This window comes from Salvia splendens, chromosome 19 (genome assembly GCF_004379255.2).
Source record: "Salvia splendens isolate huo1 chromosome 19, SspV2, whole genome shotgun sequence".
Taxonomy (NCBI): Eukaryota; Viridiplantae; Streptophyta; class Magnoliopsida; order Lamiales; family Lamiaceae; genus Salvia; species Salvia splendens.
In genome coordinates, this window is record NC_056050.1 from 26706662 (window position 1) to 26731229 (window position 24568).

Here is a 24568-nt window from a genome sequence, read left to right on the forward strand (position 1 = left end):
GATTTTTTTTCGTAATTTCTCGACAACAACTTCAAGAGCTTCAAGTTTTTCAATCTTTGAGGATAGTTTTTCTTGAAGCACACAGTCCAAAATTGTTCTTCAATCTAATAATATAGATGGAAATTTTAGCTAGTGAGAAATAACAAACACAAGTAAAAGTTCGTGATATTATCAAATTAAAAGTTCGTGGGAATAAACCAACTTTTTGAAAGTTCCGTAATATTAAGGGTCAATATTCCTTTAATTATAGGTTAAAGTTACTTTAATTATGTCTGCACATGATAATGTTAGAAAATGATTCACCTAACATTTTATAATATCAATTTAATTCTAATATTATCACGTGTGATTCACCTCGCATTTATTTGAAACTTCATGAAATGTAGAGAGAGAAACTCGTTAAAACAAGTGGTGCAAATGAAATGAAGTTCAACGAGCCGTATATATAGAGTTTTTTTTAAATTAAAAATCGGGACGTCCGTCGGGAATCCGCAATGGCGGACGTCACGACTCCCCGGAATGCCGCGGAACTTCAGTGTCCGCAGCGGACGTCCGCATCTGCCTCCTTGCTGCCTAATGGCGGGCGTCCCGCGCGGACGTCCGGCACGCCGATCGGACGTCTGCCTGGACGCCCGCCGTTGCGAATGCTCTAACGACCAATCATGAATCATCCCTCTATTGCCTTAACTCATGGGCTTTACCTAAAAAAACCAACAATTTAGCGGGCTTCGAATTAATGAATCCACGACTAGATTATGGGCTTTGCCTAAGCCCGTTGAATTTCGGCCCAAATATAACTGGGCCCAACAGTTATGTCCAAACTAAGAAGAGAGAGAGAGCGGTCTGTGAATAAACTATAGCAACAGACAGCAACTAGCAACGGAAGCGAAATGGCGGGAAGACGACGATGTCGACGTGGCTGAGGAGGCACCGGTGTAGCTCGGAGGTTAGGGAGGAGGAACTTCTCAGTGTAGACGGAGCAGTGGCGGAGAGAAACGCCTAATTGAAACTCCCCCGCCGCCGCAGCAACTCCACAGCTTTCGCCAAGCCTTCTACAACCAATAAATATACTAATGATTACCATTTTTTACTCGTGAATAACCATTGGGATGCGATTTTGGCTTTACACAAATGCGGAATCCACCACAAACCGCAATCAGAGGCGTTCTATCAACCCTGTACAGAGTTCCCGCAAGGTGTTCGACGTTTTGCCTGAGTAAAAACCATCTCCCCAAATTACTCGGCTCTTGTTCTTCAATTTCGACTTCTGCTGCGAGAATTGGGGAAAGGGTGGATTGGAGAAGAAAACCGGAAAAGATACGATCTTTGTATGTGAGCGTCGAACGGGGAAAACAGGATTAAATGGTATTCGGAAAAGCTGAGGGATTGTGCGACTGGAATGTGTTTTAGAGAAGGGAGGGCAATTCATGGCTGTATTGTTCGAAGAGGGACTGAGCCTGATGTTCACCTCTGGGTTTCTTTAATTAACTTCTATGCAAAATGTCGGGCGTTGGAGTGTTCGTGCCGTGTGTTTAAGCAAATGCCGGTTAAAGACGTGGTGTCTTGGACTGCACTGATATCGGGTTATGTAGCTCGAGGGAATGGGATAAAGAGCGTCGAGTTGTTCTGTGAAATGAGGAGGGATGATGTGAGGCCGAACGAGTTCACTTTGGCCACTCTGCTGAAGGGCTGCTCGCTGTCATTGGATTTGGATTTTGGGAAGCAAGTGCACGCGGAGGTGGTTAAGGTTGGCCTTCTGTCGGATGTTTACATTGGCTCCTCTTTGATTGACCTGTATTCGAAATGTGGGGAGCTGGAGTATGCGGATGGTGTTTTCTGTATGATGCCGGAGAAAAATGATTTCTTGTGGAGTGCTTTGCTTAATGGTTATGCACAGGTGGGAAATGGAGAGGCAGTCTTAAGATTGTTTTTGAAAATGGATGAGGCAGAATTGAGGTTTAATAACTTCACGATATCGATTGTTTTGAAAGGGATAGCTAGCTCTGGTGCTCTTAGAGCTGGTCAAGCGATCCATGCTGCGGCGATCAAGGTTGGTGGTGAGCTTGATGATTTTGTTACATGTAGTCTAGTTAATATGTATTCTAAATGTGGAGTGGCTGATGACGCCTTAAAAGTCTTTAGGAAGATAAACAATCCTGATATAGTTGCGTGGAGCTCGATTATCAGTGTGCTTGATAATCAAGGTCTGAAGGAAGAAGCAGCCAAGTTGTTTCAACAGATGACGGAATCTGGGATGAGGCCTAATCAATTCACCGTCGAAGCATTTAATAGAATGATGCTCAGCACGGAGAGGGCGATAAGGCGCTTGAAGCATTTAATAGAATGATGTGCGACAGGCTGCTCCCCGATGAAATCACATTTGTAGGTATCCTTTGTGCCTGCAGCCACATGGGATTAGTTGAACAAGGAAAAAAATATTTTCACTCAATGAGGGAATCCTACGGCATCTCTCCCAGTATCGAGCACTATGCTTGCTTGATCGATATGCTTGGTCGAGCAGGCAAATTCAGTGAGGTTGAATGCCTTATCGAAGACATGGAGCTAACTCCAAACGTATTGATATGGGAGAATGTACTCGGTGCTTGCAGGATCCATGGAAATGTGGAATTGGGTGAAAAGGCTGCTGAGAAACTTTTCGAAATGGATCCTGAAACAGATTCAAACTCAGTTTTGCTAGCTAATCTCTATGCTGCAAAAGGGAGGTGGGACGATGCCTCTAGGGTACGAGCATCCATGTCTAGTAAAGGCGTGAAGAAGGAACCTGGTTGCAGCTGGGTTGAGGTTGATGCTCAAGTTCATGTCTTCCTATCTAAGGATGCATCCCATCCGAGGCTGTCGGATATCCATCAGAAGCTGGAGGAGTTGGGAGACGCGGTGACTGAAGCAGGGTATGAATCGGATGCGAAGCACACGCTTCACAATATTTCAGGCAAGGAAAGGGTGGATAATCTTTTGCGTCACAGTGAGAGGTTGGCTTTGGGGTTGGCTCTCATAAACAAGGGCAGTGCTGCTGGGAAGATCAGGATTTTCAAGAACCTTCGTATCTGTGGAGACTGTCATGAGTGTATCAAGGTTGTGTCGGGCACCATGGATCGGGAGATCATAGTTCGTGATAGAAACCGCTTCCACCACTTCCACCACGGCGTGTGCTCGTGTAAAGATTACTGGTGATGCTGATGTTGAACAACGTTCGGGCTCTAGCAACTGCAGTCAGTCGTGTCGTGCTCCAAGTCTTGGATCAGGAGATTGCTCGCCGTGGCTGCGGCTTTGTAGACGGAAGGAAGACATGAAAATAGCAGTGATGGTAAGTGCAGATTGTGAAGTGATTCTCTGCAGTTTTGAGGGTGTGTATCAGATGGGATATATGCTGCATATTTTTTGAATCTGACAGAGGAAGAAAGCAAAATTGTCTGCATTTATTGCAAGGAAGGTTCTGCTTTTTAGGATGTATAATTCTCTGTACAATGAATTTTTATGAAGCTAATTACCAAACCTATAAAGATTAAATTTCCCATATATCCTCAACAGTTTTGAGCTTTAGCAAATCTGAGATTGGGAAATCAAATGGATATAATCAGCATATACAATCTACTCTTTTGTCTAGAACATGAAAATAAAAAAAAAATTCATTACAACCATCACAAGGTACGTAACCATCACCAATATATTCAAAATCACTATCGTAGCTATCCTTCCGTTGCATTATCCAATCCATAAAACTAATGGAGTCCGTATGGAGCCACAGATCTTTTCTTTGCTCGGAGCCAGAATCGATACCACTATAATAGGCTTTCTCAAGAGCGTAGCATAGCCGAAGATCAAGTGATTTGAGGTGGGGGCAGTCATCGAGAATCGCTTCCAGTCCCATATGTCCCATCCGAGGTTCACAAAGTCGGAGATGACACAGATTAGGCATGGTTTTTCAAATTGCTACCACGTTCCCAGTAAAATCCGTACCTTTAAAGGACCCTCTGGAACAGTTGTGATATGAAAACGATTTCAACATTGGGCAAGCAATCCCAATGGCTTCAAAATCATTGGATGTTAGCATTGGCGTCATCGTAAGGTGCAACTCTTCCAATTGTGGCAGTTTTTCTAGTCCCAGAATCAACTCGTTTGAGTTTATATTATTATAATCGCGACACACTACTGTAAGGCATCGAAGCTGAGGTGAACTGTGGAAAAAGTATAACATAAGGCACATTAGAGACTCTGTAAATCGAAATGGGACCATAAATGAAGGCTATAAAACTACGAATCACTACACCAGGAACATTGAAGCTGTACAAAGCGCAATGATACTGGAAATCAAAATTCAGGGTTGCAATCTTTTTTCAAGCTAAGCTCATTGAACTGAACTTTATCTCTATAGAGTACATATCAAGAAGATGATGAACTATAAAAGGAAGGAAATGAAGGAAATGATGAAGATACAAATGCTGATCACATTCAACTTCTATTGCTGATAACTTTCCCTAACAGATCCAACCAATTAATTCAAAAACTGGTGCAACTAATCTCCAGCTGATTCAGCTAATGGCCTAACAACTTTTGCCGACGTATCTCTCCTAATTTGTGATCGTAACAGTAAGGTTGTAGAATAATGTGTATACGCAAGATAATAAAAGAAAAACACACAAAATCAACCAACATCCAAATCAGAGGATATGAAATGAAAGAATAATAAAAGGAAAACACACAAAATCAACTGAACTGAAAGAACAATAAAAGGAAAACACAAACTCATTGAACTGAACTTGATCTCTATAGAGTACATATCAAGAAGATGGTAACTATAAAAGGAAAACACTCAATGTATATATGGAAATGAAGGAAATGATGAAGATACAAATGCTGAAGAAGATACACTCGACACCTCTCGATGTTCTCCAGAATGAAAATCACATTCAACTTCTATTGCTGATAACTTTCCCTAACAGATCCAACCAATTAATTCAAAAACTGGTGCAACTAATCTCCAGCTGATTCAGCTAATGGCCTAACAACTTTTGCCGACGTCTCTCTCCTATTTTGTGATCGTAACAGTAAGGTTGTAGAATAATGTGTATACGCAAGATAATAAAAGGAAAACACACAAAATCAACCAACATCCAATTCAGAGGATATGAAATGAAAGAATAATAAAAGGAAAACACACAAAATCAATCAGCATCCAGTTCAGAGGATATGAAATGAAAGAACAATAAAAGGAAAACACACAAAATCAACCAACATCCAATTCAGAGGATATGAAATGAAAGAATTCGACCAATCTGCTACGTAATTTAGCAAGTCACACACACTGCACGCACATACACACACTGCACGCACAAACAAATACTGCACACACTCTGCACACACATTTCATAAAATTCAATTTCGTATGTCATTTGTACTGAACAAAGGATTTGGAACTAAATTATAATTCAATTCCTTCAAATTCATTTCCGTAGAATTCTAATTCAATACCAATTCCGAGTAAATAATGTGTATAAGCAATATAAGGAGTAATAAAAGAAAAACACAGAAATCAACCAGTGGATATAAAATGAGAGAATTCTACCGATCTGCCTCGTAAGTTATCCAAGTCCCAAACGTCGGTTGATCTTTAGCTTGAGCAGTTGTCCCTGGCTTAGATCAACTGCGCGGCGGAAAAGGAAAAACGGATAATGTCGTTGCCAGGGAGATTCCCAATACATCTGGTCCCCGAAAGATAAATGCTTGCCGCAATTGCAGACGGTGGGACGTCGATGATCCAAATCTATAGCGCGCCATGTAGCGGGATTCTTGCAGACTCTCCACCATGTAGTGCACACGCGCTGCGCACTGTCAATTATCTCTTCGGTGGGCAACCTTTGCAGAATATCTGCCGTCAGATGCTCGGGTAGCTCGGTCCATGGCGGGAAAGATGGAGGAGGAGGGGCTGACGATGAAGATCCCCTCTCCAATTTCGTCGATTTTTTAGGGATTTGAAGGTTCATGGTTTGGGAAGATGATTGGATTGATTGTATTTCAATAAGCGGTTTTTCCCATTTATAGCGCCAATTTGTGGAAACGAAATCAATTTTCGTGAATTGTTAATATATTTATTTATATTTGAAGCTGTCCTATTTATTGTGATAAATTTTAATATATTTTGAAGCTGTCCTATTTATTTATATTTGGTGAAAATCGTGTAAAACACGAAATGCGAAATCCATAATTTATTACGATGTATAGTATGAAAAATGGAGGATTATAAGTTTATGGTAAAGTATTTTGGCTCCTCGATCATACATAATATGCTCCCAAGTTCAAATCAACAACACAATTAAAAAAAATGTCAAAGTTAAGACATGTAATTGAGTATTTTTTATAAGTGTGAGCTTCATAAATTACATACATTTCTTTTGGAATTTAACAAATTCATAGGTTAAGTGAAATGAAAATAAAGGATAAAAAGAATAAATTAGATAAATAATAAGAGAATAAAGTAGCTCATAGAATAAAAATAGGAAAAAGTAAATGATAGTAGAATATAAAGTGGGTTGGATTTTGTAAAAAAAAAATACTCAAACACTAAATAGGATAAGGAGTAATAAACTGAAAAGAAAAGTTTGAAGGAATTAATTATGAATCGCTTATTATAATCTACTACTTCATAATAGTGGATTAAACGGTTACTAGGTAAGTTATCCTATTTTTATCAAAAACATCTATAATCACAATCTTATTATATTAAAAAAAATTCACTTCCACCTTCATGAAATAATTCGTGAATCATTATTTTTTTTTTTTAAACTCTCCTTTTATACATGTATAAATATAGATCTACGAAGTAAATTAACCACCATAAAGATCACATTTTCCATATTTCATCAACAACTTGAGCAATGTCATCCCTTTGCCTTATCATCATCATCATAAATCAGAAGAAAAAAAACTACTACAAAATTGGACAATAGAACTATGAATAATTCAGTTTCATAACAAAAATCTTACTAATGTATTTTGCAGACAAAAATGAGTCTCTTCTATCATTGAGAACTATCTAGACTACATTGTTAGACCAATGCTGCACATTTTTGCAAATACTGCATTGTGTAAACATTGATTTACAGTGTTAGACCAAGGGGTTTCGCAAAACTTTATCTCGTCGCCTTTGCTCTAGAATCCGTTGCATTCACAATTCTGCTTTTGATTCCGCGTCCTCTGCTGAGTAATCTGCAGCTGGTTTCTGGATTTCGGGGGTAGGCAGTGCGACTTGCTCTTGGGGTTCGATATCCTCGCCCAGAAATTTGGCCGTGAAGCGCCTGGCTTCTAGATCAAGATCCGGCCACTCTGCGACTATTCTTCTCGCTCCCTACAAAAAGCAGAGGACGAAAGACGAAAGCTGAGAAGTGATGAAAGCAGAGACGTGAAGAGGGTGTCGAGAGTTGTGGAGTTGGGAAAAAACCTGAAGCTTGGGCTCCTTAGTCATGGGGTTGTTGCAGAGATCTATGGTTTTCGCCTTGGTTTTTGTTGCGTTGCCACACCACGACTCGCACCATAGCCATTCTTGTGGCAGGGAGAAGATGGGCACCATGTGCTGAGCATAGTTTGGAAGATCCTGAAACACACATCAATTCTTATCACCAACGCGTCACTTTCACACAAAATATTAGGATTAATAGTCAATTTAAATCCCGAAGTTTGGTTCATAATGTTTGAAAACGAAATACGGAGTATTAAATTATGAAGTTTCAATTTTTCTCAAGACAAAACAGTGGCTTTGATGATGTTTAATTAAAAAATAAAATAAAAGAAAAAATCACTAAAAGACGCCATTATGTACATACAATCGAGAAATATTGCAACTTCGTGATTTGATACTTTGTTTTCAAACCTTATGGGACTGACCAAAATTTAAACAATCATCGTGATTTATAATATTGCATTTACTCTACTGATTCATTAAAATTCTTGAATCAAAACATGACTCTATCCCAAAGAGCGGCATGGTATTACCCGTTATTCAAGAAAATCGAAAAAAGCAGAGTTGAAGCAACCAAATAAACTCATCATGTACCTGATCGAGATTAGAAAGACTGTTGGGGTCTTTGCTTAGGGTTTCGTAAACCACTCTTAACTGATCCCCTGCTGCTGTCTCCCGAAATTTGACCAGATCAACGACATATAATGCACTACAGAAGCATCCCACCCCACGTTAGGCTTGTTTATCAGAATGAAAAGATATTGAATTACAAAAGAAACGAAAAGACGAATACCTAATATGATACGGTCTTCCTTGCAAATGGTCTCTCCAGAATCCCTTTTCACAAAATCAAAAATCAATCAGCTATAATGATTGATTAAAAATTTAATTTCTTTAGAAGTGACGACCACAAGGAAAAGATCGATAAATAAAAAGGGGGATTTACTTGTTTCCAGAACCGATAGCCATCCATGTCTTTGTTATTGTCACAGAAAGGAGTATACGCGAGGGGCCGTCCTTTTAAATCCATATCATAAAGTTCCCCCATGTCTGCCCTCACGATCTGATCCGCATCAACAAATATAACCTGCAGGTTGAGAAACCACATTTACATATATAGTTGCATTACATCGAAACGAACCATCATTAAAGCAGCATATACCATCATATTACGAAACCAGAACATACCTTTTCTAGGGCAAGTGGGAAAATGACATCAAGAAAAAGGATTTTATACGCCCATATTATTCGCTGTTTCTCCTTTTGTTTGTGAAGCCATGTAGGCCACTTGTACGTGATCAACTCATACTCAAAGCCATATTCATTTGCCATATGAGGGATCACATCCTGCCAAAAATCATAAGTAATGCTTAAGCAGAGCACGTATAATTTTAAACGGATAAAGTTGAGATTAGCAAAGAGAACAACAAATATTACTCCCTGCGCCCCGTATATATTGACAATTTGACATGTTTTTTCACCTTTAAATCAACTCCCATAAAACTCCGTTCCCAAAAGAAATAGGTCAATATATATGGGACAGAGTTAGTGACAAAGTGAAGAGCAAACCTTGAACTGAGGAGAAAGATAGTTCTTTATAAACCAAAACTTGACTGGTCGATCTGTATTTTTCAGGACACTTAAAATCATAATTTTGAGAAAACGCTCATACCTGCATAAAAGTAGTGTGTCACACGTTAGATGTAAATGAGAGAGTTTAAAATCTGACATACCGATTCCAATTCACATTCCAAGTGTCAAGGAAAGAAACACAAGATGCTCACCTTTAAAGGCGTTTATTTTGTTTTAATCTATTTATTTGTTTTTGTTTAAACCAAATTTCCAACCATGGGCTTAAAGTAATTCTCAAAGTGAAGATATAGGACTTACAGGTGCCCAGATGCAACAGAGAATATATTGATTTTTTCCCCGTGACGACCACCACTTCCTGGCTTCTGCAACGAATTGTGAAATTATTTGAGAAGCATAATCTTGTGATAAAGCATAAGTATATAGGAATGCCCATTAACGAGTTTTAATATTACCAAGGAACTGCTCACGTCTTTCTTTGACTGTTCTTTTCCTCCAATAAATCCAGAAGCCCATTTGAGGATATTTGAGTTCCAGCCGTTCTGAGATCCCTGAACATTTATTCGACAAAATCCCCAAAACATAAGATTCTGAAGCTAATAAACAAAAATTTTACAGGGGCATTCTACAGAGTAAAACATCTAGGTGAATTTCATAGCTTCTTACCTTTTTCTTACTAGAGTGACTATCATCATCAGCCGGCAACAATAGTTTCTCTCGCTCCATGCCCTTCTTCTTAATCACTTCCATATGAACCAATTTACCCCGTAAGTCATCTATCGTGATTCGTTTCGACAAAGTCGTGTCACCGGCTCCTTCACCATCTTCCTTCATGACATACAGCTCGGAACTTCTGCCTGGTGCCATCTGCAAGTACCATACCCCAGGAAGAACCTTCATTTGCCAGTAACCCAAATTCGCCATCACAAGAGTATCGACCAAGTGGGGAGCATGCTTAGTCCCTAGAATCAACTGCAGGCCCCGAGGGGGTTCGTGATCCTTCTCAGAGCAATGACCTGATTGCATATTACTCCATTAGCATCTTTGACTGATTATTGAACTCAATAATGTAGCGAAAACCAGTGTTGTTAGGGTCACGGGGCGCACCGGGTCGATGAGGTAAAAATTCGGGTCGTGGGTCGACGAGTCGACGGGGTCGAGAGACCCACAAATCTAGGTTAATTGTTTTGCCTTTTAATATAAAATAAAATAAATATATTGCTCTAATGTTTATAATATATCAAATAATATAAATGTAGACGCAATTCATGTGAATAGAGATAAAGTGGAAAATAGAAATGATCAAAATATCAAAACAATTCATAAGTCATAACACAATAAATAATTGATACCATTGTCTGAAAATATCAAAACAGAGGAATATATGAAGGGTGGCAACAAAAGATCTTTGAATTGTTTATTTGTTTAGGAGTGAAGAGGCCGAATTCTAAAATGTAGAAAGTAGGTTTGAAAAGTTTGATGTGGTGCATGCATATATATAGAGAATTGTGATCTCTAGTGTCAGAAAACATGTGAGAGATTTGAGAAAATCAGAGATACCATGTGTTTAGGGCGACCCAGCGGCGACCCTGTATCTCGATCAACCCACCCATGTTGGGGCGGTGATGGTCTCGACCCAGGCGACCCGGGCGACCCGAGCGACCCGAACGACATTTTGACAACACTGGCGAAAACAGTACCTGTAAGGACAAGAGCTTCAAGTTCAAACACTGCTTGCAAGGTCCTGGTGTCGCCGAGATTCTCTAGCAATATGTTGTCCAGGTCATGGCTGCAAAATATCACAGTTATTAAAATTAAACGCTAAAGGAATCATAACAATGCTTGCATAGCTTTTCCGTAATGATTTTTCCACATGCCAATTCTTAAAGTGTTTTTTCATAAACTTACACAGCAACTACAGGCTGAACTAGCCATGGTTCAGGAACATCGAGATTCATGGTGAGAGTCTTAGAGAGTGGCATGTTTGCGAAAAATGCTCTGGGACCCTGTACGACATGATCCGTAGCACTGAAGTCATCCTGAAAAGTCAATGAGATAGTGAGGGCCGGAAGCGAGGGAATCTTAAATAAATGAGTGATGGGCTAAGAGTGTTAACGCTTACAATTGTTGGCACTACATATCTGTAATAATTCTTCAAAGGAAGATCCACTAGAGAACTCTGAGCAGAAAATAATAACAATTTTAGACACTGTATAGAGACGTACTCATCGACATATCCATAAAAATTGTTCAGTACCACTTGGGCACGTAAATAACAATATATTCGTAAACATGAGGTAAAATTTAAAATTTCTTTTCCTTTAGGCCTTTAACAGGAAGCAAATGCAGGATAGCCCTTTCCAACTTAATACACTAGTACTTAATACGGCATTAGCTTCAGAGAAAATTAAGTCTTAAATAACAAAATAAGGTTCTGGATTGCTGGAAAGATCAGTTAGTTCTTATAGTCTCGCTTTATGCTCAATAGCACATTTTGCTTCATGGTATATCATGTAAATTTTCAGTAAGGTATTCTGAGCCTGAGGCAGCTTTTGATTCGACACTCTTACCATTGGATTTAGCACAAGTCGCATGCTTGGTTGTACATACTTCGACAGAATCCGAAGAAGAGCTGCAAGTTTTTGGCCAGAAGGACTCAGGGGATCGATCACGGCATCAATATGGATGCTTGAATTTTCGTTTTGCAAAATAACAGCACTGCAAAAAGTTTTATCACAGAAGGAGTTTTAGTCAATGAAAACAAAGTACTTCACGCAATCAGCCCCATTAGATGCGCAAATTGATCAAACATAATGCATTGTCAAGATATATGTCATCTGTCATACATCACATGTAGTACAAATCAAACAACCAACGAGGATTTTGGTGAATATGCTGAGTTGAAAAATTAGAAGTTCAGATTCTTCAGAGTAAGAGAAACTATGCATAATGCATATCGACGCAAGAGAATGATACTGAACAAAACTGTAATAACCAATTATATCACTTTTATGCACCGATTCAAGCAGGAAATTTGATATGAATTTGACTTAAAAGCTTTTGAATCCACTTAAAAGGAATCAACTGCATTATCCAAGGCCTGTTAACGTGGTTTATCCGGACATGACAAAAATGAGTCGAAAGGAACACCAAGCAAATGGTCATATCCCTTTCCCACCTCCAAAATAAACCAATTCTTGCAAACAAGTAGTACATACCTGTAATCAGCATTCAGAATTTCAAAACGGGCACCCTCAGAGCTTCGATCCCTTGTAGAAGTTGAGGATGAGATGGCCATAACAATGTCACTGATGAATTTGCTGCAAAGAGGAAAAAACTAAATATGTTATTCGCAGATTAACGAATATGAATGAAAAAATGTGCTGAAACTGAGCTAGCAAAGAGAGTATAAAACAGATAGGGTAGAGACTAGAGAGTACTATGCAGCATTTGAGATACTCTTCTCTTGATACGATTTCAAACATAGAACTAATTTACAAGAATACAGCTACATTATGGATTTAACAGCAAATGAGCCTAGACCATCGATGTACCTTGTCAACACATCTGGATCAATACCCTCCCATTTTATCTCTTCAATGATTTCAGCAATATGTTTAATACGCTGCTTGAACTCTAACGATTCAAGAAGATGCAAATCGTGGCTCAAGAATGTACTACCATCAAAGAGTCGGACCACCTGTGTAACAAAATGGAATATACAAGGACCCTGAGTGAGTACAAGAATTATTTAATTAATTGCCAAAAAAATAACTCAGCTGGGGAATAGGTGGTAAATCCAATGCATTACGAGTTTATGAAAGACAATATATTAACCAATATTCTTTATAGAAAAACAAACAACTTCGAAACCCAATCCAGTCCACCACCTAAATGAATTCCTCACATCTTCAAAGAGCCTCCTATTACATTCAAACCAAACAGACTATTGCAACTAAATGCAAAGTGCAAACTAATTCAAAAAATTATTACGAGCACATGTTGATCCAAAGTGTGCAATATAAATCAAGAACAGTGAAAGGATGCTCACTCTGCCATTGGTAATAACTGCATTGACCCCAAATTCAAGACCAATAGTCCTATACAAGAACTGGGTCACCTGCACATGCATTGAGCAAAATGTCAACAGTGTATGTAGGACATATCTATAAATAATTTAGGCACTGATATATCTACTTTGGGTACATATAGAATTTAACAGCAAACTTTTCTAGCCCCACTCACGAAACAAGAGTCCAGAGTGTGCAAGGGTATTGTCTTTATTTCAGTGAATTTCTTTTGTGTTCTAATTTTCTAGTGCCAAAAATGGTACTCCGTATTTTTAAGTGCTAGACTATTTTGTTGGCTTGGTTGTCATGTCGTATCTCACTATTGCAACCTGGATTGCATGATGGAATAATCATTGATAGAGATTCTTTGTCACACCACAGATGGATAGTTTTACATTGATAGACAAGAGGCCCCTTGGACCATGCAAGAATTCGGCGTCCAATTGAATCTTGTCTAAGTACATATGGAGACAACAAGCATCCAGAATAATTGAAAAGATGATGGCAACAACTCTGACCCTGACACATTCCATTAATTTTCTCCGTGCTTAAATAGTACTTACATTTATGTGAGAAAAAGAAATGTGACTAAAGAGAAAACTCATGCTTAGTGGTACAGAACACCAGAAGAAGAAGAAGAGCAAACCTTCTTTAGGTAACCCCTAAAATTTTCAGCAGAAAATCCCGAGCAGGCAGATACGAAGCCCTTTGATGGCAACCCATTTGCATCTGCTAACTGTACCACCTTATCAATAAGTGCCTGATGGTTTTCGGTAGCTCCAGAAGACGACATATATTCCTTTTCGTAGAATGAACAGAGTTGATCGATAAACTGTAGCACTCCTTTTTTATGGCTGCAAAGCAAACAAGAGAGACTATAAGACGAAATAGCATGGAAATGAGGGGAGAAGGGGGCTACCAAAATAACAAGCTCAACTAACCCATATGAGGATACTGCGGTTTTGAAGACTTCCATGAAAAGGAGACTTGGTAAAGTTGCATCATCATTGACATTAAACAACACACCAATCCGAGCATATTTGGTGCCACCAATCTGAAACATGATGCATGCGTTATCACAAAGAAGAAATAGAGGAAAACATTCCGGAACAAGTAAACCATGCAATCAATTAGTGTTGGAATTATAAAACACAACAAGTATTTCTAACTATATCAATGAAATGGGCGACAAAGTGAATGAAACTGCTGAAACAGTTTCCCATTTATCCTGTTTAACGTCCTGGTAACTGGTTAACTGAAAAGGGATACAGGCTCAACCGAGGACTACAAGGGTCACATCCAGTACTTTTAAGTGCTTTTCTTATAAAGAGGGAGGCTATCAAATATCAAGGGCATAGTGTAGATTTCCTAAACAAAACCTATCAATTTCCACGGTGGAGAAATGATATTAATGAATACTATTAAATTAAATGAACTGCAACATTAATATCACCAGATAGCGAATTCCTTCATGTAGCAACTTCATCCCTTTCTTTGAAGTGGCATCAACACCAAGAATATGAGTGACAGGCTTCACATCATCAAATGCTGAAATAAAATGCTCAAGATCAGATATTTCATATAAGATGAAGGCTAACATTCTTGATATTGCTCACCAAGAACTTACTTTCAGATGAATGCAAGTAGTGGAGGTCATTCAATACTGATTCTTTCACCAGAATTGATTCACACAAGGAGACAAACTTTGGTTTGACGACCTTACCATCTGCAATTATCTGCAGGATCAAAGGTTCGAAGAGCTTTAGCCAGAGAAACACACCAAAAAAGGAACACGAAGTGATAAACAACATGTACAGAACCAAATTTAATTATGAAAGATGTGATCAAAATTGACCTTTGGGTTATAACGCTGAACACCACTTTCAGAAAGAAATTTGTCCAGAACATCAGTATGGGAATTTATTTGCCCATAGTATACTTGCTCTTGTATTCTGGGAAGCTCTTCATTCATGGCATTCATAAGAGCCTCCTGGTAATGGAAGAACCAACAACAAAATCACATTAACTAAAAACAAAGATTCTGAAGCTTGATTCAGTGATTTAAGAATAACCAATTATCCATTCACAAAGAAACAGTGCCAAGCATTAAAAGGATTGGATAAACACACTGAATATGATACATGAAAGAAACTAGTAAGTACTACATCTTAAACAAGTACAAAAGTTATTTTCAAAGAACGACTCATATATTCTACATTCAATATGATGGCAAAAATCAGTTCTGAAGCCAATAAATGCTAAATGATACAAATACTTAGGAATTACCAAAAGATATGATGTAACTCAAACATGACACATACAAATCAACCCCAAAAAAGTTCAATGCTAATAAATCAGAATATTTTATTGGATTGCGAAAGAGTACCTCATTAGGTTCATAGACAAGTCCATTCATCAATAGAGAACACTCAAGCTTAGCAAAGCCCAGTTTAAAGGCAAACATGGTGCTCTCCACAGACAGCTCGTTCAAAGTTTGGTCCTTCTCCAATTTCAATAGAGTCTCTTGAGGGAGCGTTTTCACCCTAGGCCTAAAAGGGCAAATTATAATTAGATCTCTGAAAATTTGGCAAGAATTTCACCAACAACTCATATCTTCAATTGGAGAATCAATGACCCTTGCAGATGAGAGGAAAAATTACAACAAGATCACAGTTACAAGAAGGTAAATTTAAAAGTCTTACAGCACTGTTTCCACAAAAGCTCCTTCAACATGATGCACTTCGGGACTATCCTCTGCACCTGAATCCATTCTCAATTTGTTCACCTGTGATTGTGAAATACGGATTAAACTATGTATATAATAGAGTACAATTTCTAGACCATGACACCCAACTGATTATCAAGCACAGATCAATAATTATATGTTTGGGTAAGCGAGTAGCTGTCCAACTGTAAGTCTTTAACAGGATCACAAATAGGGAATGGATAATCAAAGCCCATAAAAATGGGAACCAAATACCACATTCCCACAAGGGAATTAGCGCCACAAAGTTCGACTAAGTAAGAATGCACAATATATCACTCTTTGTGTATCAGACTCTTACATTGCTCAAGAACTGGAAAGCCGTTGGAGCACCATGATTTTCTTTGATGTAATTGAAGAGGCGTATGATCTGCCACATTGAAACAACACATAATCAGGAGAGTAAAGAGTGGTTCATCAAGGTCATAAGGTCAAACAAAGTATAGATACAGTGTGTTCTCTCTTTTTTCACTCATTACCAAGAAAATTTCTTTCAGTTTCTTATACCATATAATTAGTCCCTAGTCTAGGAAAACAGGAGAGAGAGAGAGAGAGAGAGAGAGAGAGAGAGAGAGAGTTCAATTATATTAAAACATCTAAGTGCAACTATAAAAACATCCAAGTGAAAATTCATAATTGTAAGCACAATATCCTAGACCTCGATATTACACCACACAGGTGTTTTCCTTCTTCACCACACAAAACAAAAAAATAACTTCGAGGGTAATATTTATACAGGTTTATCAAGAAGCCACCTTTTTCAATAGAATATAATGAATAGTTATGATTTGCTCACCCTAAGATCATGTAATTTGTGCGGTTAGAAGCCTATTCAAAGAAATTCTCTTTGCTGATTTTAAATTTCAAATTATCTCCCAAGGGAAAAAAGAGCTATGTTTGCTGATTATAGAATGAAAATAAACAAGGGTTCCAAGAAGCTTAGGCAGAACGCCTAAACCTAAGTAACGAAGGTAACAAGACTTCAAGATAATGTTTGGTTATGTTTTGACTAGTATATCACACAAATACGTCACCAGCCCTCAGAAGATAGGAATGAGGCCGTATGCGTTTGATTGTTGTTACTACACGTGCCTAGGAAAAGAAGATTGCTTGGGAAGAAATTTGTTGGAGAAGGTGAGTAATGTTTGGGGTTTTTAGGAGGATGATAATTCAACCAAAGACTTAAGAAGATGATAGGCCGTACAAGATACTTGAATTCTTGAAGAAACATTTACGTATTACTGGAGAGTTGGAGACATATAAGAGAAAAACAAGAAAACACAGACATTTTTATACTTTGTAAGCTAAATACTCCACTTACCAAACTGGAAATGTCTTCATCATCCTTTAGACGAGCAACTGGAAGTTCACCATCATTTGCTTCAATCCCTTCGACTAACTTTGCTGAGTACAATATCACACCAAACCTCATAGGAAGATTGTTCTCAAACAAGGCAATGATAGTGTCAATTGTCTGCAATATTCCAATTGATTACCAAAGGCATCGGATATCGAATATAATGAAGCACGTGATACACAGAATGGAAAACTTGCCTCAAGCCCACAAGGAGATGCAGGATCCAAAACAAAAACTGCATGGAACAGGTTTTTGCGAATGTATCGTAATTGTCCAGGGAAGACTGGCATCAAGATCTACGATCTCATCGTGTAAGAACATGTAATCAATTTAATCTGCAAGTGTCTAGTTCCAATAACAAAAGACAAATAGCTATACCTCATTTAAATTGCTTCTCCAACGCTTGTACATGGCATCTACTTCCAAGTTATTGATGTAATGAACATGGTCCGAACGAAAATCAACACGAAATGCATGTGTCTCTGAAGGTGGCAAAACCGAGAGGAATTTCCTTACGGTGCTTGGAGGGATCTAGGATTTTATCAACATTCTTTATTAGTCTTCAAATTCAGGAGATATTCAATGAGATCAAGCACAGTGCAGGGAGGGAGATTGCAGGCCAAAAAGATCTAGCACTGAACCATCACACAGGTTGGAACTTTCTGGAATATCCTCAATATATATCATTCAGGATAAATGAAATTCCAAAAGATAGTTGGAGTTCTTCTCCTTTTTATAGTCAAATAAAATTGTATGCATGTGGAATTTCAATACCTTCAGTTTTCTGTACTGTTCGGCCAATGTCAACTCCTGGTGTGCCATGTTAAACAACCTGCACAACACAACATTATAAGAATTATAATTGGGAACAAGTTTTTTGGACAAAAATTGCACAAATGTCTGAAGACTTCTCTCTCTCTGCATTTAATACACTGACTAATTAGAGCTTTATAGCTAATTATACAACTCCAAAGCCTACCTAACTCTGAGTTTCTGAGCACAAAATAAATAAGAGAGAGCCTAAATTCATGATTTGAGACCCACCTCAAAACTCTGAACTTAGTCCTATACCACACAAGATCTCACAAACCAAAGTGACCAACATAAAGTCAGTACAACAACCCTCCTTAACATTTGACATTTTTGTATGCGAAGCACAAAGAACACTCTTAAAATGATTGTGGCAGAATCTAATGCAAGCCAAACTGCCTCAAAACTTGTTTCCATGAGATGAAGGCAAAGGGCCAATGCACCGCCACCCCCGATAAATAATAGACCAATAATTATTAGAGGCATTTTTATTTTCCTTGACAAGGATTGAATTAAATTGAAGAGAGAATAATAGAACATCTAAATGAGTTGTTTAGGAAATAAGCATTACAGATGAAGGTCTATATCTTCAACATTCAGCAAGGCACCATTCAGAGCCATTAAGGACTTTCCGGGTGGAAGCATTCGCTGGTTGGCTATAATTTCATCTTTTATGGAATCATTTAGCTGCAAAATATTAGTTACACGGCATCAGCTCACAGAAAGACACCATGTCTTTAAAGAGCAGCAGTCACATGCAGATCGCAGCTTATAAATTATTACTACTATCTAATATCAGAAGTCTGTATAATCCAAAAAAAATTACAATACCTTCATGCGAGACAGTGAAGAAACAACACTAGGAAAATTTTGATTGATTTCCTGCATTGACTGCAAAGGATCAGAGGCATGCACTATCCGTTGTGCTGTTTGATGTCCTAAATCTGTGCAGTTAAAAAGACAAAGGTTTGTAAATGATTAAACTTTATATTTTATAATGTGTTGTTTAAGCTACAATGATAAAATTACCTTTTAGTTCCCAAACATCCAGTGTATCAGAAATAGTAGATGACAATAGATAATCCCTAAAAGCCATTACTTCAGATGTTAGCTCCGGTTTACGTTCCTGCACAAGCACAAAGATTTTTCAACTCTAAATTAACTGGTCTGTAGGATTTACATACACCACATTCAATCTTGCTTAAATATATTTCCTGATCATATCGTATGACTTTCTTTGTGATGCACACAAGATAACTGATGATTCAAAGCTTTAAGTTTAAAATATATCAACTTTCTTTCTCATTGAATGTTCTCTGTTGTAGACTTCACAAAAATATTTACTGGTAGTCAGCATCTCATCTAGGTCCTCGATGAGATAAGTTACTTTTACATACAGCATAGGCAAACTCAATGTCTCGACTTCTCCCATTATTGAGAACAACAGTGAAATGCATGAGTAATTAAGTACGAATATCTCACTCTTTAAATATCTGTTTTCACAAGTTATTGTATGCACAGAGTCTATATCTGCCTAATTCGTAGCAGTATAAGATTTAGTCATTGTAATTACTTTCCATCCTTTTGATATGTAAATCAGAAATTTAAACTGAAGAGTCACCAAACATCAAAACAACTACGACACAGCTATTCATGTTTCGTTCTCTTGCCTTCCATCCATTACATTACGGGTGATAGATAATTTTGTATGAAGGGGTGAGAGGATGAACAAACCAAAATGTGGGAGAAAATGAATCCTCTGACTTCTAGGCTAAGATCTTCAGTATGGGGATCTTCAAGAGTCACACCTGTTATGGATATAAAAAAAACTTTAGAATCACGGTCTTTGACGCTATTGTTAATTATCAGGGGCTAGTTGTTTTTCCAAGTAAATGCAACTAAGCTACAAACTGTTTGGAAATTAGACTGTTTGGAAAAAAATACGGTTGGACAATGTAAAAGTTCTGTGTCAAAGAGTATTATGATATTAAATGCATCATAATTCATAACCACATCACTTACTCTTGCCATCATTGAATTATCAATCTAGTAAGGACATGGAATTTTACCTTTCTTTATTGCACTATCATCCATAGCTTTGTATTCCATATTCTTCAGTGCTAGCTCTACACCATAGCCACCCAAGTTTACAGAATCGCCTGTGCCAATGGCTCCACAAGGAGAAGTTTTTTGTTCACATCCAGAAGGCAATACGGATCTGACAACGTACTTGACTTTTCCCTAAAGGGTTGATAAAAATGGTCAGAAAATGACAGATGGATAAGAAACGGAAGAATCCTTCCAGTTATATCACCCAACTAAGGAGGATGAGTGGCATTACGAATATAAAAAGTGGAGAATATCTCTAGGTCTGGACAGTCATTGGGTAGGAAGTAGGAACATAAGCATGCCGGCCCCAAAACAACGGAACACTTTACAAAACTCACTTAGTTCAAAAGTGGAAGGAAAAACTAGCTAGCTAAATAAACAAGATCATAGTGTATGTTATGAGGATAACAACCCTATGGAACAGAAAGGGATGAGAAATTCCCGAAGGTGAAGTTAGACTAACCACAAATACAGCTCCAATCTCTTGCAATATCCAACACAAACGAGGCCTTAAAATTTGCGCAGGTTGAGGCCCACCATGTAACTTAGAAACTTAACTCCATACCACACCTCCTCTAATATTCTTCTGTATCCTTGAAATCTCCTAGCCTACTTTGTACTGCCTACTTTTTTATTTTTCTAATAAATTTGTAACTTATTAAGACAAAAGTTCTCCTATCATATCCTAAGAAGAATTGCATTCCAGAAACACTCAGACCAGAAAATTAGCATGGTTAAAAAAAGAGAGAGAAATTCTGTTTCTGAGCATTTACATTTTTAGCAGCTTCTGACAAGGCCATATGAAATTCCTTAAAGCACTCAGTCCCAAGAGCTCCATAGAGAATGGCAGTGGGACATCCAGCAGTTGAGTCCGGATGGACATGATCGAAGTCAAAAATCTCCGGATACTGAAATGCACTATCCTTTCTGTAGGCAAAAGGTATAGTTCAAAAAAATGCTGGAAATTCACATTATCTTGACTGGAAGTATAAAACATAAAAGTCTACAATAAATCTCTCATATCCTCAAATAAGCAGACGAGAACAACCTAGAGCTGGACTTACGTGTCAATAGGATTTTCCAGCCACTTGTGCAAATCTTTGACATCAAAGAACAGGGAACCACCGGTGTCAACCCAGCAACATTTATTTCCAGGACTCTTGACGTTCTTTCCCAAAAGCAACGCTTCAGAAATATCAAGCTTCGCAGTTTCACTCGGTTCGGATGTCCCTCCATCGTCAGCTAGAGGAAAAGAAGAAAGAGATTCCTCCGCTAACTGGCGATACAGCACTAGTCTAGGTGAAGCTGACCTAAGAGTTAGAGAGAATTCAAACACCGATGCTAATGGTTCACTCAACAGAGACTTCCCATGCTCAGCTATTTTCTTCAAACAATCTTTCGCAGTTCTCAAATCCGAATCCAAATCCACCGCGTGGATCCATGATTCAACGAAATCCCAGAACAAATCTTTCCATTCTTTAGATAACAATTCCCTGCCAAATTCAAAAAATTGAAATCAGTATTGAACCAAACAAACCAGCTCAGCTCATCAAAGACTCCCCTACAATCATGATAAATGTCAATTAAAGCTAATGCAGCCATTCAATACAAGCAATTGCAAATGCAAACCAAGATACAATGCTTCAATTTCATAACCATATAACAAATGCTAATTAAAGCTAATGTAGCTATTACAGTATGAGAGAGAGAGAGAGAGAGTACCCAGCTTCTAGAAGAAGTGGAGTGCCAGACCACTTAGCTCTAAGGGCGACCTGCACATTCTTGGGGCTGCGGCTCTGAGCAGAAAGGGGCGAAAACAAACCACACAAAACTAACACGACGATCACACACAAAAAACATCTGGATCTAAAACGCGCCTCCCCCATTCCCTTGGTGATCGATTCGCGCCCTTCAAAATTGAAGAATTGATCAGACTCCCATTTTGAACGCGGCGCAAAGATTCAATTTTTATTTTTAATTCTTGTTTCAGTGGTTTTGGGGGTTTGCACAAGGAGTGAGTTGACGAAGGTCTTCAATGGATTGTTCTTGGTCAGCGATAGCATTAAATTTCTTATTTATAGCTTTTCCATTGTTGAATCTGAGGTAGGAGAAGATATATTTTGGGCCTTTGTTTTAGGATATATTGGGTTCATCAACATGTATTGTTGGGCTTAAATTATTTAAATTTGATATTACAAGAGAGATATACAAATAGTGAAAAGAGTGTTAATAGAGATACTAAAACCATTATCATTAGTAAATCTGACAGATCAAAATTATAATGACTTATTTTATAGGGAAATGGAAATGATATGATACATATTTTATTGTGAGCTTATTATATGAGTACTACTTTTATTTGATTTATTTTATTATTACTTTATTTGAAATTATAGAGAAAATGAGCAAAGTGAATTTTTTAAAATTAAAAATTACAATAACATTTTTTAATATATTAAAATCAAACGGAGTATATAAATCGAAACGAACAACGCTAAACGCACGTTAAACAAGAGTGGTCATATAAAGAGCCCATATAAGGCATTAGCATATCATTTCTCTATTTTATAATAAATGAAAGTGTCTATTTCTCTATTTTATAATAAATGAAACTGTCTATTTCTCTATTTTATAATAAATGAAACTGTCTAGGATATGTATGAAATTAATACTCCCTCCGTCCGCGAATAGGAGTCATATTCCTATCCGGCACGGGTTTTAAGAAATGTTAAGAAAAGTGGGTAGAAGAAAATTAATAGAATATGGGTCTCACTTGTATATATTAGTTTTAAATGATATATGAGTGGAGTGAGTTAGTGGAATGTAGGGTCTCTTTACCATTTATAGTAATTATGAACCGGGGCTCCTATTCGTGAACGGACCAAAATAGAAAAACGAGACTACTATTCGCGGATAGATGGAGTAATAAGTTCAAAAGCTTATTTTAAACAGTGTTTGGACTTCATGAGCTGGCAATAAGTTGGTTGACCATTAAACCCTACCCAAAAAATTTACTTATAATTCGAGTCTACTTGAGACTCATGACCCGAGATATATAATCAATAATAATGCAACAGTCAATCTATGTTCATGACTTCATTTCAAATGTATATTATAAAAGTTTTGAAATTTGCATAAAGGATTGTAAAAAAAGTTTCATTCAGATTCAATTTAATATATTTTGTTATCAATTTTCTACCATTTCAATTTTTTGCCTATACAGAGTACATGTAATTTCATTATTATCTATGTTGATAAAAAAATTTAACTATTACAAGTAGTATTTTATATTAATACAAAATGTTTCATAACATACATTAAGATTATAAAATAATTAAAAGATAATCAATCAAGATTTCGCGTCGTTGATTTGGGCCCTAACTTCTTCTCCTTGTAAAGCCCAATTCTTCTTTTTCGGCCCACGTTATCCTCCTTATTTGGTAGGACTTGGATTTGATGTCATTATATGAAATTTATATTACTTAATTATACTCAATATTATCATGCACGAAAAGAATTACTTAATTAGGATTTGATATAGAAATATTTCCCAAATCCTATATATAAATATGCACGAAAAGAATTATTATCATGTCCCATTAACCAAAGATTTCCCAATAATAAATTAACTGGTGTGTAGGATTTACACAACATAAAACAACATCCTCTTTATCATTGAATGTTCTCTAATGTAGACTTCACAATCGTAAATTACGTATAGTCAGTGTCTCATCCAGGTCCTACTCCTCAATAAGATAAGCTACTTTTTACCCATAACATAGGCAAATTTAACATGTTCCCAATCTCAACTTCTCCCATTACAGATTACTCCCCCTCCCTCTGTCTACTAATAGGAGTCTAGGAGTCTCATTTCTTTCTGGCACGAGTTTTAAAAAATGTTAAGAAAAGTGGAAGAAAAAAGTTAATAGAATATGAGTCTCGCCTGGATATATTAGTTTTAAATAATATTTGAATAGAATGAGTTGGTGGAATGTGATGTCTTTTTACCATATATGGTAATTATGATCCGGAACTCCTATTTGTGGACGAACCGAAATGGAAAAACGGAACTCCTATTTGCGGACAGAGTGAGTATTTAACAAATATATTGTACTCCTTTTTCCACAAATGATATGCACCGATTCTAGGACTGCGTAGTTGCCCTAATTCTTAGGAGAATACGACTTGGGCATTGTAAATACTTTCCATCCTTTTCATATGTAAAATAGATAATTTAAACCAAAGATAATCTGAACATCAAAACGAGTATGACACAGCTATTCATGTTTCCGACCCGAACCGCCGACCCAAATTTTCTTCTTTAGTCCACGTTATTCTCCTTAGATGTTGATTAGGATTTAACGTGAATTTTAATTTATTTAGATGTTGATTAG

The 24568-nt window shown here is 37.5% G+C and overlaps 2 protein-coding genes and 1 pseudogene across 2 annotated transcripts; 1 reads left to right on the top strand and 2 right to left on the bottom strand.

Moving 5' to 3' along the window:
• Positions 1–1131: 1131 nt before the first annotated feature.
• On the top strand, positions 1132–3533 carry LOC121779257 (annotated as a pseudogene).
• A 2067-nt stretch (positions 3534–5600) lies between these two features.
• LOC121779258 (putative F-box/LRR-repeat protein 9) lies at positions 5601–6002 on the bottom strand. Its single transcript, XM_042176570.1, has one exon. It carries the CDS (start codon positions 6000–6002, stop codon positions 5601–5603), a length of 402 nt encoding a protein of 133 aa, XP_042032504.1.
• A 966-nt stretch (positions 6003–6968) lies between these two features.
• LOC121779545 (UDP-glucose:glycoprotein glucosyltransferase-like) lies at positions 6969–22225 on the bottom strand. Its single transcript, XM_042176889.1, has 37 exons — positions 21897–22225; positions 21239–21667; positions 20948–21101; positions 20135–20306; positions 19800–19873; positions 19095–19191; positions 18897–19009; positions 18637–18752; positions 18030–18087; positions 17634–17786; positions 17453–17551; positions 17220–17372; positions 16200–16268; positions 15837–15919; positions 15521–15683; positions 14990–15124; positions 14762–14870; positions 14588–14682; positions 14076–14188; positions 13781–13988; positions 13116–13184; positions 12619–12764; positions 12283–12384; positions 11635–11782; positions 11187–11243; positions 10973–11103; positions 10765–10853; positions 9731–10080; positions 9520–9615; positions 9365–9429; positions 9044–9146; positions 8663–8821; positions 8421–8561; positions 8268–8311; positions 8069–8183; positions 7457–7609; positions 6969–7363 (listed from the first exon to the last, which is right to left on the bottom strand). Exons 1-37 carry the CDS (start codon positions 22058–22060, stop codon positions 7184–7186), a joined length of 4905 nt encoding a protein of 1634 aa, XP_042032823.1. The 5' UTR covers positions 22061–22225; the 3' UTR covers positions 6969–7183.
• Positions 22226–24568: the final 2343 nt, after the last annotated feature.

Bases quoted from the DNA above. Each gene is read 5' to 3' on its own strand.
- LOC121779258 (XM_042176570.1), bottom strand. From the start codon at position 6,002: ATGAACCTTCAAATCCCTAAAAAATCGACGAAATTGGAGAGGGGATCT.
- LOC121779545 (XM_042176889.1), bottom strand. From the start codon at position 22,060: ATGGGGGAGGCGCGTTTTAGATCCAGATGTTTTTTGTGTGTGATCGTC. The intron at 19,874-20,134 runs GTAAAATTCCAT...TATCCATAACAG, and splicing joins TGATAGTGCAATAAAGAAAG to GTGTGACTCTTGAAGATCCC. The intron at 17,552-17,633 runs GTATAGCTATTT...ATGAGATCGTAG, and splicing joins GGAGAAGCAATTTAAATGAG to ATCTTGATGCCAGTCTTCCC.